Genomic DNA, 16,935 nt, shown 5'->3' on the forward strand with positions numbered 1-16,935 from the left:
ACATTTTTAACTTTTTTAATTTTAAATTTTAATTCTTAACTTTAACTAAATGTTTTTGAAACACATAAACTTTAACTTGTTAACTTTTTTCCAAACTTAAAAATTTATTTATGTAAAAGAAAAAATATATTTCTAAATAATCATTCACTGACTCACTTTGGGATGCTTATTGTTCGGATTCGCTGAGAAGAACTCAAAAAGAGTCGAAATGTTCCCGTAATTATATAATCTGCCTTCTATAATAAACAAATAAATTGATGATAATTCGCGGATGACTATCTGCGCTGTTTTCTCTCAGTAGCTCTTTCTTATATCAATTTTAAAATTGTGTTCCAAAAATATCCAGTTAAAGTTAAGAATTTAATATTAAAAAAGTTAAAAATGTAGTCTACAAAAATAAATAAACGAATACGTTGCTTTATTAAAAAATAATTATTTTTTTTTATTAAATGCAATTTTTTTTTTAATTAAAACATGAAAATTTTTTGGCAGCATATAAGTATAAAATGTAATATAAACATTCAATCAAAATTAAAATGTTAATGTCGAATTGAAAAAATTCATTCAAGCATTAAAATTTTCTAATCTGTATTTTTAGTTGAGAATTAAAATCTGTATTTTCTTAATCATCCAAAAATCTTTAACATCTAATTTTTTGTTGTATTTTTATTTTTAATTAAAAATTAATATCTTCATTCTATAGTTTGTGAAAAAAATAAAAAATATTTAAGCCTTTTAAAATTAATCTTTATTTTTCTATGCGTTATGCAAAAGTATGTGCGGGGGCCTTTACGGTACACGCAGTAAAATAGTAGATGATATCGGCGCACAGAAGAGTCTGTTTACTTTGCAGTATGTTTTCACTACTGCAACGATACGATGCGAATATAAAGATGCGTCAAGATTATGGATTCAGACCTCAATAATAAGCGCATCAAAGAAATTGGCATGCATTTTTATAAAAATATAATAGGTATAAATATTCTTTGATTGAAAAAATTATTTGTATTCAAGAAATAAAACATTCCATATTTATTAAAAGCTTTTCCCATATTTATTAAAAGTTTTCGGATTCAAATCTTGCTTTTAACCATTTATTTTAAATTTACATGTATATATTATTATGTAAGAAATTTTGAATTAATAAATAAGCATTTATTAATTTTTTATAAATATTAATAAAAAATATTTTCTATTAAACTTTTTCAAACCAAAGGAATAAAAAGAAAATAATAGAGAAGTAATGAAATAAGTACAATATTTTTATATTTTTATATTTTTTATATTTGTCACAATATATGACAGCACTATAACAATATTTCATTACTCGAATTTCTTTGAATCTTTGGATGATTTACATGTTGGAAGATATTTATCATTAAAAGATATAAAACATTATTTATGCACAACGAAAACATTTTATAAATCCGAAATTTTTACATTAACATGGTATTTTTCTTATTGAAAATGGGGAAAAATTGGTGTACGTTGCTTTTGATTATTTTTATAGATTTTTAGCTTTAGTTTATACTAACATACTCATTAATTTACAGACACTTATATCTGTCCAAAATTTCCCAAAAGTCTGAGTATGATTATTAAAACATTGTTTTATGTAGAAATACAATGTGACAATTAATAAAAGTAATGTGTACTTGTATTATTTCTTTAAAATTAGATAGAAAAAATGGCGGAAGGAGAAGGTTGGTTGAGTGAGTGCTCGCGGTTGTAAAGAGGTGAATTAGTGGAAAAAAAGTGAGGAATGATGTGAGAAGGTATGGACGAGGAAGAGGAGGAGGAGGAATAACCGGGGCATTGAAGGGAAGCACGAGACGGAAGGCAGAGAAGCAGGAGACATGGTGAAAGAAATTGGAGCAGGTGATAGTGAAGAGATGGAGAGTCGGTGGAAGAACGCGAGGCGCAGGATCGGAAGGAAGCGGAGAGGTGGTCTGGACAGATGGCGCGGCGGACGGAAGGAGCGAGTGACGGATGCGAGATATCGATATACGAGGAGAGAAACGGATTGGTGGAAGGAATGAGAGAGGGAAAGGAGTGGTAAATCATGGGATATCGATAAATCGATGGGTCGATGAGATGGGGATTGGTGGAGAGTTCGAGAGTGGAAAGATGGAAAAGAATCGAACATCGAAAAGGAGTAGGGAGAAGGGAAGCACGAGGTGTCGTGAACTGAGATGGTGGTGAAAAAGGAGGTGAAAAGCGGGAAGCGGAACAAAGAAAGCAGAGAGGATAGTGATAGAGGAAAAAAGGTGGAAGACGGGAAGATGGACAGCGGAGAGCTGAGGAAAATTAGAGAGGAATTGAGAGGAATAAGAGAAGGTATAGTGGACTTGGTGGGGTTATGGAGGAGTTGGATAGAGAAAGAGGAAAGACAGGGGAAAGCTGGAGAGGAAAGAGAACAGAAAGAGAGCAGAGGGGAAGAGGAGACGGAGGGACAAGAAGAGCAGGGATCAACAGAAGAGAAGGTTGGAAGTAGAGATTTCAAGAGAAGAGGAAGCGGAGACGAGCAGAGGGACAGCAAGGAGAGGAAGGAAGAGGAGAGAAGGAGGGTCACTGAGGGGGAAGGAGAGGTAAAGGAGAAGGAGATAAAAGGTGAGAGGAGGGAAGAAGAAACGAAGAGCAAGGAAAGGAGGTCAGATGGAGGGGAGGGGTTGAGGGTCAGAGGAGAGAAAGACAAGGAGAGGAGGGAAGAGATGAACGAGGTGACAGAAGAGATGATGGAGGAGTGGTGGAGAGAGGTGGAGGCGGAGAAGGAGAGGCTGTGGAAGAGAAAGGCAGAAGGAGAGGAGAGAAGGAGAGAGGAGGAAGAAGAAAGAGGGATGACGCTGAAGAAGTGGCAGAAGGACATAGTAAAGGAAAAAAAGGAAAGTGAATGGAGAGAGATACAGAGGAAGAAGAATGGGCAAAAAGGTGACAGAAGAAGGGAGGAGTAGGAAGGAGGGAAGAGAGGAGCCAGAGCAAGTCAAGAGGGGGGAGGATTGGGAGAAGAGGACAGATAGAAGGAAGGAGATGGAGGAGAGGACGAGGAGCAGACTGGAGGAGAGAGAGAGAGTCACGCAGAAGGAAAGAAGGAGGGCAGCAGGAGAAGAAGAGGACAAAAGGAGAAGGGAGAAGAATGTAGTATGGAGAGGGGTAGAGGGGGAGGATGGAGAGGAGAGAAGGTTCTTTGTAGAGGGCATCATGGAGCGGGTGTTGGGAAGGAGGGTGACAATAGACAGGGTGGAAGAAAGGAAGAGGGAGGGGGGAAGATGGGTACTAATTACAGAAATAGTAAGAGAGGCGGACAGGGAGGAGATTCTAGCAAGGGAAGGGGAGGTAAAGGGGACATGGGGAGTGGGAGTAGATGAGGACCTGTCAATGGAGGAGAGAAGGATGAGGTGGAGGATGGTGGAAGCGGCGAGAAGGGAGAGGGCAAAGGGAAGGAATGTGGTAGTAGCGAACAGAGGGCTGTGGGTGGATGAGAGGAGATGGAGTTGGGATGAAGAGGGGGGTAGATGGAGGGAGGAGGGAAGGGAAGGAGAGAAGAGGAAGTAAGGAGGGGATGGTGGTACAAGATTATTAAAAATGTTTTTGATTTGTGACAGGTGGCAGACAAACGGAGGAGAGGGAAGGAGATTGGACGAAAGGAGTATGGAATAAGGAGCGAGAGTGGAGAGAATACATCCTTGGACATGGAAATGAGAGAAGACTCGGATAGAGGGAGACGGAGGAGAAGCAGGAGGGAAGGAGAGAAAGCATGAGGAGGATGGAGTAGGTAAAACAGAGAGCAGAGGAAGACAGGAGAGTAAGTGGAGGAGAAAGTGGAGGAGAAGTCCAAGGATGAAAAAGGAAAGAGAGGTTCAAGGAGAAGGGGTTAAAAAAGACAGCGGGGAGGAAATGGATAGAGAGAGAGAAGGAGTGGTCAGAGAGGAGAGGGAGGAAATGGGGGAAAGGGCGTGCGAGGGGGGCGGGGGGGTAACAGATTGTAAGGGTCGCATATGGTCAGGTCGGTTCGGGAGTGGAGGGGCTATGTATGTGAACGGTTCGGGAACGCTCCGTGAAAAAAGCGCCTTGTATACCCCGTATTTGGGACGCAATAAAGTCTATTCTATTCTATTATTTCTTTAAAATTAGTTATTTTTTATTCCTTTGGTTCGATAATATTTAATATAAAATGTATATTAAAACGGACATAAATGCTTATTTTTAATATGTAATACAAGAGTGATCACCTAATATCAAAGACGCGTTAGCGACTGATTAGCTGTTTTTGAACGTCTTCGCTTTGCCTCGAATGTTTATCTGAAGCATTTTATTACACTATTAAGTTAATAAAAAAAATTTTATTAAAAAAAATTATTAATAGTTTTATTATAAAGGCTTATGACCGTCCGTGTTTCGCGCCGTACAATGTAGAGCCTGCTGTATACATCTAAAACTAAAAATCCATAAATATTTCGTTACTTTATGAGTGTACACAGCACAAACCTATTTTTAAAATAAAAAATGCAAAATTAAAAAAATGGTGCCGTTTTAGAAAAAAAGTTTATTTTTTAAGAAAAATTTTGCCAAAAACAATTAATTATTTAAAGAATATCGCTATAAATGTAGAGTTCATGCTGTGTGTACACTCATAAAGTAACGAAATATGTTTGGATTTTTAGTTTCAGATGTATATAGCAGGCGCTACATTGCACGACGCGGAACGTGGACGATTATAAGCCCTTATATATAATACCATTAATAATTTTTTCTAATAAAATTTTCTTTATTAACTTTAATAGTATAAGAAAATATCCTAAAAATTTTTAAAAGATTGATTCAATCCTTTTTTAAAATAAATTCTTAAAAGAATCGCTGTTTTTCAGCAATCATCAGGTTCCCCCCTTGATTCCATCGCTCAAAGCGTGGACGAAGCGTGGACGAAGCGTAAACAAATCGTGAGCTCACACAAACGTAGACTCATGCTTTGGTGTGCGTTGTCAGGCAGCGGCGGCGCCGCAGTGGCGCCTAGCCTAGGGCCGGTTTCACCATCTCCGGTTATCTGAACCGACTAATTATTACATCAGAATTGACCAATCGCATTTTTAATATTACTTAACGACAAATACGGTTGGTTGATCAACCAGAATCTGGCTATAATGGCTCCGGCAGACCAGCGCAATTTCTGTCGCGCGCGATGTCCAATGAGTGACCGCCTTTCCGCTCATCTCTTCCGCTCATTGTATAATGTAACCCATTAACGCTTCTGATTGGCTAGACTCTGGATGAGGGTATCTAGCGACTCTAGCGTAGCCCGTGTGGTGATTGGAAAGAGTGGGGATAGTTGTGCGAGCCGAACATTCTCGTTTAGCGGCACGTGCAGGCAAGCACGTGTTCCGTGTGCCCCCGTGTGCTTTGCCCGTGTGCTTTTGTGCGGTGTGCCTCGCAGCCGTTCTGGTGCTCTAAAGCAGCCAATTTGTACGAAGATGAGTGGACGGCGAAGAGGTAAGTAAAAATTATTGTTGAATATTAATTAAAAGTAATATCAAGACACACGGTCAAATATAAGCGCCAAATATAAGCATAGCGCGAGACCGCTGTGTATCTTCACGCGAGTACGCGACTTGCAAAGAAGATCTCAATAATGATTAAATCGATGAAGTTCTAATCAGGCTCGACCGATAGCTTGGATTTAAAATAATAAGTTTTTGATTACAGAAAAAAGTTTGCCGATGTGTAAGCTGCCGGCACGAACGACGACAACCGCGGCGACGACGACGACCGCGGCGGCGACGACAACCGCAGCGGCGACGACGACCGCGGCGGTGACGATGACCGCGGCGGCGACGACAACCGCGGCGGCGACGACGACCGCGGCGGTGACGACGACCGCGGCGGCGACGACGACGATCGCGGCGGAGACGACCACCGCGGCGGCAACGACGATCACGGCGACGACGACGACCGCGGCGGCGACGATGCTCGCGGCGACGACGACGATCGCGGCGGAGACGACCACCGCGGCGGCAACGACGATCACGGCGACGACGACAACCGCGGCAGCGATGACGACGACGGCGACGGCGACGATGGCGGCGAAGGAAATAAAAAAAATTTCCCGTCATACCCAGTATCAAAATCCTTATGGGGGCCTAAACAAAGTAAGTAATATTAATTTCAGCATGTATATATACTCTATTTAATGAGATTTAAAAAACTCGTTTCGCGTCTTGAAATATCGAGATTTCACCCGTACAGTGTTCAAAGCTTAAGCCCGAGCGTGCCGTAATTACGTATATGTACTGGATACATCCCCACTTTGCCTGATATGCCGCCTCTTGTGCGCGAAGGGGGGAGAATCTATAGTTGAATAGAGTATAGTTGTGATAATAATATGCATGCATACATGTGTGCAGGTATACATACGTACGTACATACATACATACATACATACATACACTGAGAAAAAAATTTTTTTAAAGGAAGTAAATAGAATTACTTTAAATTATTTTCTTTTGTTAAAGTAAATATTTATTTTATTTAAATAAAAATATCTAATTCCAAGTAAATATGTGTATTATATTAAGTAAATTAATTTAAATCATTGCATTTTCTACATTCAAATAAAGATTTTGAGATTTAGAGTACTATTAATAATAAAATAAAATAAATTGTTTTCTTTTTTTAATAAAAAATCCAATTTTCTTTGCTACGAAAATATTTTAGTAAATATTTAACAGAATTAATTATTTTTTTTAGTAAACTAAATTATATTTGTGCTATTTAAATAATTATATTTAAATTCATTACACTTTCTATTTTTTAAATAAAGATTTCATTCATAAAGATAAACATTTGGGAATTAGAATTATCTTCTTTAAATAAATTCTTAGGAATCTGCCTTAGAATCGCCGCTCGCGAGCGACGGCCAACTTCGCCTCCGTCCCTGGTCGCGGCCCTGAGCCGCCCGGGTGTCGGGGCGACTATCCTCGCGGGGGTTTCCGACGTTACTCTAAGTTGGGCGCCAGGTACGTTAAGCGTACCACTCTGTGTTCACCAACTCGCAACAAATGCTACTATCCTTGAATCTCGGGAAAAACGGGCGCACGCTAGGCGACCGGGGCGTTAGCGGCTCCGAGATCCAGCTGCTCAGCCCTCAAATGGCAGAGGGGGAGGTTCGGTGCGGGCGGATGGAATCGGGAAGGCGAGAGAATTGCTTGTACGACACAGATGTAACAAATAAAAATAACAATTGTATTTGATCGTAAATAATACAGAAATGGACGACTCTGCGGAGCGGTGGTGGCTCGCGCGCGTTATCAGCGGTTGTCCGCTGGATATCAAATCTTTCGAGAACGATATGTCGAACGAGCGGGCTATGATGCGTACGCGGGAACTCTCCGACTTGTCTCACGCTTGACTCGGCGTCGTTGGAGGACGCCGACTTCCGTCCGGGTGACCTCGCCAAGGGCGAGCGGGACGGATCGCAACTCCGAGCCCGCGCGACATGCGACGGACTCGTGTTCTCCCGTGCTCGAACGATTCTCGCGAAGATAAGCGCGATGATTACTAATGCTTCGCCCGTACGGCGGGATACGACGAACGCGTCGACAATTATCCGAATATACTCCCCGAAGGGCTCGCAGTCACAGTGCGATCGACCAAATTTTACAGCATTGACGAACAAAGTCTTCTACGACGCGACAAGATACAGCGCGGGGATAACCCGCGACACGACGACCGGACGCAACAACAATTGACTCGGCTGCGGATCGGGACGCACACGCAACGCGAAACAATTATAAAACACACGGCACGTAGCGAAATCACGCGGACGGGCGCGATCGGGCGAGACGACGAAGCTCCGTTGAATCCGGGAGCTCGAGATTCTCATAAACGCCGAGAGATTTTGCGACAAGTACGCGATTTCCTCGCGGCTCGCCCAACCCGCGAAATCGGTGGCTTTACAATATGCGTGACGCTCGTCTCACCACTTCGCCTCTCCTTGGCTGGCCTCCTCCGGGTCGGGATGAATTCCGTCCCCGCGTCCTTCCGTACAGCTCGGCTCGGGAACTTGAGAACGCACGCACAGTTTTTAATTCTACGTCCGCAGCACGAGTGAGGAATCCTGGATCTCGCGGGGACCGCTCGGCGGCGCGCCCCACCTTGCCTCCGGCGTTCCCGGCCCTTATTGGCGGATTTAGCGAAAATCGATTTTCGCGCAGAGCGCGGTGCCCACGCTGTCGCCGGCTGATCGATCCACGCACGGCGGTCGATGTTTATGGGCCCCGGGCACGGGAATCCTGGCGCTTCCTTGCGCGGCCGACTCTTTTCTCTTCGCCCGGCGTATCCTCCGCCATCGGGGCGTCATTTCCTCCTCGACGGGGCGTCGGCGGATCTTGAGTTGTCGTGATTCCTTCGCCGCACTTCCCGCGGTATCGGGTCTTCAGTCGCCCCGTCGGGATGTCGGCCTCGCGCGCCGTCGCTGGATCCTGAAAGCGTGATTCAGCGGCAGTATCGGAATTCTTACATGGCACAAACGGTAGGCAAGATAAGGGCGGCATTACCTGCGGACCCCCGCTTAAAAAGGGTCTTCCTTGACTCCCTCGTTGTCCGTTCCTCTGCAATCTCCGGGAAGATTTTCCGTGGAGACGAGACGTCCGACAACCACAATGAGATCTTCACAGCCACCGATCTCCGCCGCACCCGCGGTATAACGCTCGCAAAAATCTTAACACGTAATTATAGGGACAGCACGTGGGACGCCACACACACAAAAGTACAGAGAATACGCTTTTGCGTCCGCCCCCGAGCGGGAGGACGCAGCGCCCGCGTGATGTTATTGCGTAAGGGCCCTCAGGGCCTTGTGACGGACAGCAGCCTGCGGCTGTCACGTCACAGTATGTATGTATATAATATGCATATAAGATATGTACTCATTTGCGTACAATACAAATATGTTTGTTTTTTATTTCCAGAAAATTAAAGAACAAATTCATCGAGCATTTGAAAAAAAAAAGACAAGAAAAAAAGTTTATTGCTCGCTGGCAAAAACAAGATGCAGCGCCCGCCCCGGCCACACAACACGAATCTGTACGAATCGCACCGCCTCCTGCGTACGCACCACCGGCCGCTCCGTACGCACCACCCGCACCGGCCGCACCGTACGCACCACCCGCACCGGCCGCACCGTACGCACCGTACGCACCACCCTCACCGGCCGCTCCGTACGCACCACCCGCACCGGCCGCACCGTACGCACCACCCGCACCGGCCGCATCGTACGCACCGTACGCACCACCCTCACCGGCCGCTCCGTACGCACCACCCGCACCGGCCGCACCGTACGCACCACCCGCACCGGCCGCACCGTACGCACCACCCGCACCGGCCGCACCGTACGCACCACCCGCACCGGCCGCACCGTACGCACCAGCCGCACTGTACGCACCACCCGCACCGGCCGCACCGTACGCACCGTACGCACCGGCCGCTCCGTACGCACCACCCGCACCGGCCGCACCGTACGCACCACCCGCACCGGCTGCTTCGTATGCACCGTACTACTACCACCAGTAGGATATCAGGTACCAAGCCATAGAAAAAACTATATGGTTGCCACAATCATATAAATAGTAAAATATGGTATAGCCATACTGTCGCGATGCGGCAAACACTCGTAGCGGGAACTATGATATGGTTGACACTCCCACAACGTTGTGAGCGTGAGAACATCGTTATGAGTGTGACAACCATATATAGTTCTTGCTATAGCATGAGTGATTGTCGCACTGTAACAGAATGGCTGTTCCACATCTTGCTATTAATGATTGTGACAAACATAGTTTCTTCTATGTATGCAAACTAACAGGTAAATTATGTGTAAATCTTTGTCTAATTGAAAGAAGAAACAAAGACATGATTTAAATATAAATTTTCTAAAAAGTTGAAACAACCTGCCGTAGGTATTATTAAGTTAACATTCATGTATTGTAATATTGGACAACTCGAAATGGATTGTCCAATATCACAATATAATATGAGTGCTCTCGTTGCATCTAAAGACTCGCTTTAAATTTGTAAAGAACTTGGAATATTGTGTTTAAAAAATAATATGCAAGTTGTGTTTAATGCAAATTTTAACAGACGGGTGATTTAGTTATGATTTGCAAGATACGCCAAAATTGTCTTACTTCGCAGGTTGTTTTAATTTTTTAGTAAATTTATAGTTATATCATATGTCTGTTTCTTCTTTCAATTAGACGAAGATAAACACATAATTTAGCTGTTGGTTTATTCACCAAGAAATTGGAACAAATCGCAAGAAATGCTTTTTTATTAGCATGTAAGTTTTTTTTATGTTTTTCTATAATTTTAAGATAGAATGTTTAAAAAAAAATGAACGTGTAAGGAAAATTGAATGTGTAAGGATCGATTGTTCCAATATCTTGGTCAGCAAACTAACAGGTAAACTGTGTGTTAATCTTTGTCTAACTGAAAGAAGAAACAAAGACATGATTTAAATATAAATTTTCTAAAAAGTTGAAACAACCTGCCGTAGGTATTATTAAGTTAACATTCATGTATTGTAATATTGGACAACTCGAAATGGATTGTCCAATATCACAATATAATATGAGTGCTCTCCTTGCATCTAAAGACTCGCTTTAAATTTGTAAAGAACTTGGAATATTGTGTTTAAAAAATAATATGCAAGTTGTGTTTAATGCAAATTTTAACAGACGGGTGATTTAGTTATGATTTGCAAGATACGCCAAAATTGTCTTACTTCGCAGGTTGTTTTAATTTTTTAGTAAATTTATAGTTATATCATATGTCTGTTTCTTCTTTCAATTAGACGAAGATAAACACATAATTTAGCTGTTGGTTTATTCACCAAGAAATTGGAACAAATCGCAAGAAATGCTTTTTTATTAGCATGTAAGTTTTTTTTATGTTTTTCTATAATTTTAAGATAGAATGTTTAAAAAAAAATGAACGTGTAAGGAAAATTGAATGTGTAAGGATCGATTGTTCCAATATCTTGGTCAGCAAACTAACAGGTAAACTGTGTGTTAATCTTTGTCTAACTGAAAGAAGAAACAAAGACATGATTTAAATATAAATTTTCTAAAAAGTTGAAACAACCTGCCGTAGGTATTATTAAGTTAACATTCATGTATTGTAATATTGGACAACTCGAAATGGATTGTCCAATATCACAATATAATATGAGTGCTCTCCTTGCATCTAAAGACTCGCTTTAAATTTGTAAAGAACTTGGAATATTGTGTTTAAAAAATAATATGCAAGTTGTGTTTAATGCAAATTTTAACAGACGGGTGATTTAGTTATGATTTGCAAGATACGCCAAAATTGTCTTACTTCGCAGGTTGTTTTAATTTTTTAGTAAATTTATAGTTATATCATATGTCTGTTTCTTCTTTCAATTAGACGAAGATAAACACATAATTTAGCTGTTGGTTTATTCACCAAGAAATTGGAACAAATCGCAAGAAATGCTTTTTTATTAGCATGTAAGTTTTTTTTATGTTTTTCTATAATTTTAAGATAGAATGTTTAAAAAAAAATGAACGTGTAAGGAAAATTGAATGTGTAAGGATCGATTGTTCCAATATCTTGGTCAGCAAACTAACAGGTAAACTGTGTGTTAATCTTTGTCTAACTGAAAGAAGAAACAAAGACATGATTTAAATATAAATTTTCTAAAAAGTTGAAACAACCTGCCGTAGGTATTATTAAGTTAACATTCATGTATTGTAATATTGGACAACTCGAAATGGATTGTCCAATATCACAATATAATATGAGTGCTCTCCTTGCATCTAAAGACTCGCTTTAAATTTGTAAAGAACTTGGAATATTGTGTTTAAAAAATAATATGCAAGTTGTGTTTAATGCAAATTTTAACAGACGGGGGATTTAGTTATGATTTACAAGATACGCCAAAATCTTACTTCGCAGGTTGTTTTAATTTCTTAGTAAATTTATAGTTATATCATATGTCTGTTTCTCCTTTCAATTAGACGAAGATAAACACATGATTTAGCTGTTGGTTTATTCACCAAGAAATTGGAACAAATCGCAAGAAATGCTTTTTTATTAGCATGTAAGCTTTTTTGAAGTTTAAAATAATGATTTATTTTTTTATAATAAAATGTTTATTATTGAATAAATAAAATATGATACTGCTTTGTATTTTAAATATGTTTAATGTATTTTAAATAAATTTAATGTTTAATATTTTCTAACCGTAACTTTTGTTTAATCCTTTACATCCTTTTTACCTCCCTAATATTAAGTTATTATTTTTAATACTTAAATTCTGACGCAATTAAAAATAATAAATACATTGAAGACATTTATTTTTATTTTATCAATGTTAAAGTAAAATGTAATAACAATTAACTTATTTATTGAGTCTTTTATACTTATTCAATTTAATAATTAACATTGCATAAATTGTTAATAAGAAAAAAATTGTGTAAACAAGTACTAAAATAATCCACATAGGAATGTTGCACAAGAAAGGTTGTGCTGTAATTTAAAAATTACATAAATTATTTACGTAAAAATGTTTATTTTATGTTTACATGAATTTTTCATTCAGGCAATACAAGCAATGTAAATTATTATAAATTGTTAACACAACAGAAAAAAATAATTAAGTTATAAGATTGTTAATATATCTGATTTTAGTATAGATGAAATAAAAGTATATAATATTTTTAGAAATGGAATATGATTTTCTGAAAAATCTGCATTTTTTACGATTTATTGATTAATTGTTTATATAGTTGACATGTAAAACATAGTTTACATAATTTTCATTGTATACGTGTAATGTTTTTATTTTTTTTATAAGATCATTTATAATTTATGTAAACGCCCAACTTGGTCATGAGTCGACCATAGAAATTAATAACAAAACTGTAATTTTTTAACTTTTTTTGGTTTTTTGTATAAATTTTTTTACATCGCACTCCATTATTGTCTATACTTTAATTCTGGAGAAGGATATTTAATTCTATGTACCCAATAAAAAGATTTTTTGCTATAACATCTTGAAATTTACGGCATAACTCCTGGTCTTAGTAAGAGTGCGACTTGGCCTGATTGAATGAATTTGGTCGATAATTCAGATTATTATCCTATGATCCTGCAATGCACTTCACTGCACATTTGACTACAGCGCCGCATATTGCATTATCCAGCAACTAAACTATTGCTCTATCTCACTCTTCACACCGGTTCCACACGCACACATACATACGAGATTTTCTTTCAAAGAAATCATTATACTAAAGCGTCTGGGCTCATTTCTAGAAGCACAGAATTGTTCTTTCTTGTAATGCAATGTGCGAGGCACGCTTGTTTTGTACGTACAAAGTCTAAAACTTTTATAAGCAGTAAATGTTTTCACGAGTCGACCGCAGGAGTCGATAACAAAACTGTAATTTTTTAATTTTTGTTCGTTTTTCATATAAACTTTTGTACTGCGCACTCCGTTAGTGTTTATATTTTAATTCTGGAAAAGGATTTTTAATTCCGTGTAATCAACAAAAAGATTTTTTAGAAAAACGATAATCGCGTTTAATCGCTAAAACAGACCCATCTCCAGCATCCCCTTAAATTAAAGATCCTTCTTGATTTGACAAATTCTTATAATCTAGCGAATTACGATTACGGTGACATGATAACTTAATCTATTAATGTTCATACATAATACAGTTACACCATTTCAGATTGATACATAAATGAAATTAAAATTGAAACCTTAAGACTAATATATGGTCTTACATACTAAAATCGCACGCAATAAAATTACATTAAATTTGTAAGTCGGCTATTACGGGAACGAGATCGACGCCTTCCACTATTCTTTTCACATTTTTCAGTTTCGTCGTTCTGAAAAAGTTCATCTGCCGTAGGTACTGCGGTGAAAGTTACTACGTGTCGCGGGTCATTATGACGAGTTGTAACATTATTGTTGAAACATTTATAAAAATACTGAACGCATCCTTCTTTTGGTACGCAACATAGTTTAAAAATGTCGATACATTTTGTTATTAATGAACATTTTGCAATTATATATAAAATTACTAGGCCTGCAATGGTATATATTACACAGTAAAACCATCCTATAACTTTATGGTACAGAGTTTGAGTACGATGATGTTTGCCTAACTCTTCTGCTTCTTTATAAATTTCATCTAGAGCGGAGCTTGCGGTTTTTCAACACTTGCATGTCTAGATTAGGAGTTTTACCAATATTTAATAAGTGAATATCTGAAATATTTATGTTATGTTTCTTGAGATCTTCGCATAATTTACTAGTATTTAATTTAACATCGGGAATATAATCCTTTTCGATAGTATTTATAGCGCCTATGGTTTGACTGCGTAACAATGCATTATCGGAAATAGCATCACAATCTGCGGAAAGCTTAATAAGTCCGGTTGAAAATAATTGTGTTTGTCGCGGCTTATTGTCTTTACATAAGATGTGAAGAGTTTCGTTACGAGGAGCTGTGTATATCCAAGAATTCGTAGTTTTTAATTGATACCACACTGTGTTGTGAATTTTCATAACTCGAACATCACATTCTTTTAATATGCTCTCTAATCTGGCTGACTTTAATAATTCTGATTCACAATTATGAATCGCTGAGACTTGGTATAGCAAATCCGTTTGTTTACAAATCATTACATTATTAATCTTTTTACATTTATCAATATCGCGTTCTGTTAAATGAGTATATAATTGTTTATCAGATCTAAGACCTAAATAAGTATAAATAGGGTTTATGAATGCATAAATGCCCCTCTCGCCCTGCTTGATTGATAACGGAATCACATGATATAAAATAAAGTTGTTTTGTTCGATTAGAGGTATTTCGATAACATAAATTAATCGGTGATTCTTATAAAATATGTTTATATCGCTAACGTCTATTAGATTAGTAAATTGATCAGGTTCCAAAGGTACGGGTAACTGTTTATCATTTACTGCATAACGGGTCTCTTTTAAATTATTAAACAATTCTTTGGGTGTAAGAATTTTTGGATGAATTAACCCTCGACGTGCTAATAAAATAGCATCGGTTAATATTTCTAATTCTAATCCATATTCAAGTAACATTTCAGAACATTCTATTAGATATGAATTAACCATAGTATTTAATTGTGCTTCATTTATTTTTTCTTCTCCTTTTAATATGAGTTTGTGAAGTTCTCCTATATTAAAATCTACTTCTTTAAATTTTTGGTTATTTTCCGCAAAGGCATTTGAAAAATTACCTATGGCTGCTTGAATAATACTTATTTGTTTTTTATACAAGTTCGTTACTTGTTTTGAATTATTATACGCAAGGTCTGTCTGTTCGTTGTAATATTCGGCATCGGATGAGTCTAATGTACCAAACAGAATTTTCGCTATTTGACCAACAAAATCAAAAACGCCCCGTTTCCATCTATGTTCGTCTTTTATGTTATTATATCGACCTATTAAATCGTTAATGGTTTCCCTATCAGCCTTTAGGCTTGCCAATCCCCGCTGTAAGCGTTCTAATTCTTGCAATCCTGAGCATGTTATATCGTATCCGTACTTACTATAACATAAGAGGTCAATTTTATTTAAAGAAAATTTTAATACTTTTTCTTTTAACGGTGTAAGATTAACATAATTTATAAATTTCCAATGGTCCCTAAAAATGTGTAGGTCCGCCAAATTTTCAAAATATATCCCAGCCAATCGTTCAAGTGGTTGGTTAACGAAAGTTTCTACCAGTTCTGTATTAGTCATCCGAATCATCCTGTAACGGAAAATATGCGCGTTTTAACTTGTTAATGTGTAAAATTTGATTACGCCTGCCTCTTTTAATCTCATAATTGACATCGTTTATCCGACGTATTACTTCGAATGGACCTTCATATTGATCCGTTAATTTTTTGCTACCTGTTCTAATTGTTTCATGCAATACATAAACATATTCTCCCGGATCTAATATCAAAGGTTTTACACGTTTATCGTAATATCGTTTAGAGGATTCCTTAGCTTTCTGAAGATTTTCCTTTGCATTTTTCTTTAAATAAGATAATCTATTAATTAAATCTTCGAGAAATTCTTTATGTGTAACTCCCTGCCGAGGTTCGACCGAATATTAACTCGTAAGGGGAAATTTTTGTTCCCTCATGATATGAAGTATTATATGAGAACATTGCGGCGTCCAGAGATGAATCCCAATTATTCTGTTGTTGATTAATAAAAGGCTTTAAATATTCAGCTAGTACATGATGTGAACGTTCCAAAGATCCGTTTGATTGTGGATGATAAACGCTAGTTTTAATTTGTTTTATTTGAAAAATTCTAGCAACTTCTTTCATTAATTCTCCGGATATGTTACTACCTTGATCAGAGAGCAGTTCTGCGGGTGAACCAAAAGTGTAAATAAATTTATTGATAATTATATCGGCTATTGTTGTGCTACTTGTATCTGATAATGGATATGCCGTGCAAAACTTCGTCAGCTGATCTTGCGTAGTTAGTATATATTTATTTCCGTTTTCCGTTTCTGGTAGAGGTCCTACAATATCTATTGCAACTTTTTGAAAAGCTTCGCTCGGCGTATCAGTAATTAACATAGGAGCTTTCGTTTTTTCACGAACTAATTTTCGTTTTTGGCAATCGTGACAGGTTTTTTTATAATTCTTAACATCTTGTTTCATGCCGTCCCATGAATAATATTGTTGTATTCGCTTTAAAGTTTTAGTGATACCTTTATGACCGCCGGTTTTTGAACTATGTAATTCCTTGAGAATGTTCTGTTTCATTTTTGGATCAATAATTTCCTTGGGTGTGGACTCGAGTAAAAATACTTGTATTGGCGTATCCTTAAATAAATATTTAATCATTTGAGTTATTTTTGATTTATT

General features: G+C 38.3%; 1 protein-coding gene across 1 annotated transcript; it reads right to left on the bottom strand.

Annotated features, from left to right (window-relative positions):
- Positions 1-12,941: 12,941 nt before the first annotated feature.
- On the bottom strand, positions 12,942-15,838 carry LOC118646322 (retrovirus-related Env polyprotein from transposon 297). Its single transcript, XM_036288971.1, has one exon. The coding sequence runs from the start codon at positions 15,812-15,814 to the stop codon at positions 14,210-14,212; it is 1,605 nt and encodes a 534-aa protein (XP_036144864.1). The 5' UTR covers positions 15,815-15,838; the 3' UTR covers positions 12,942-14,209.
- Positions 15,839-16,935: the final 1,097 nt, after the last annotated feature.

Source organism: Monomorium pharaonis, chromosome 1 (genome assembly GCF_013373865.1).
Source record: "Monomorium pharaonis isolate MP-MQ-018 chromosome 1, ASM1337386v2, whole genome shotgun sequence".
NCBI lineage: Eukaryota > Metazoa > Arthropoda > Insecta > Hymenoptera > Formicidae > Monomorium > Monomorium pharaonis.

What these genes read in the sequence shown, in the direction of transcription:
- LOC118646322 (XM_036288971.1), bottom strand. Translation starts at nt 15,814, where the DNA reads ATGATTCGGATGACTAATACAGAACTGGTAGAAACTTTCGTTAACCAA.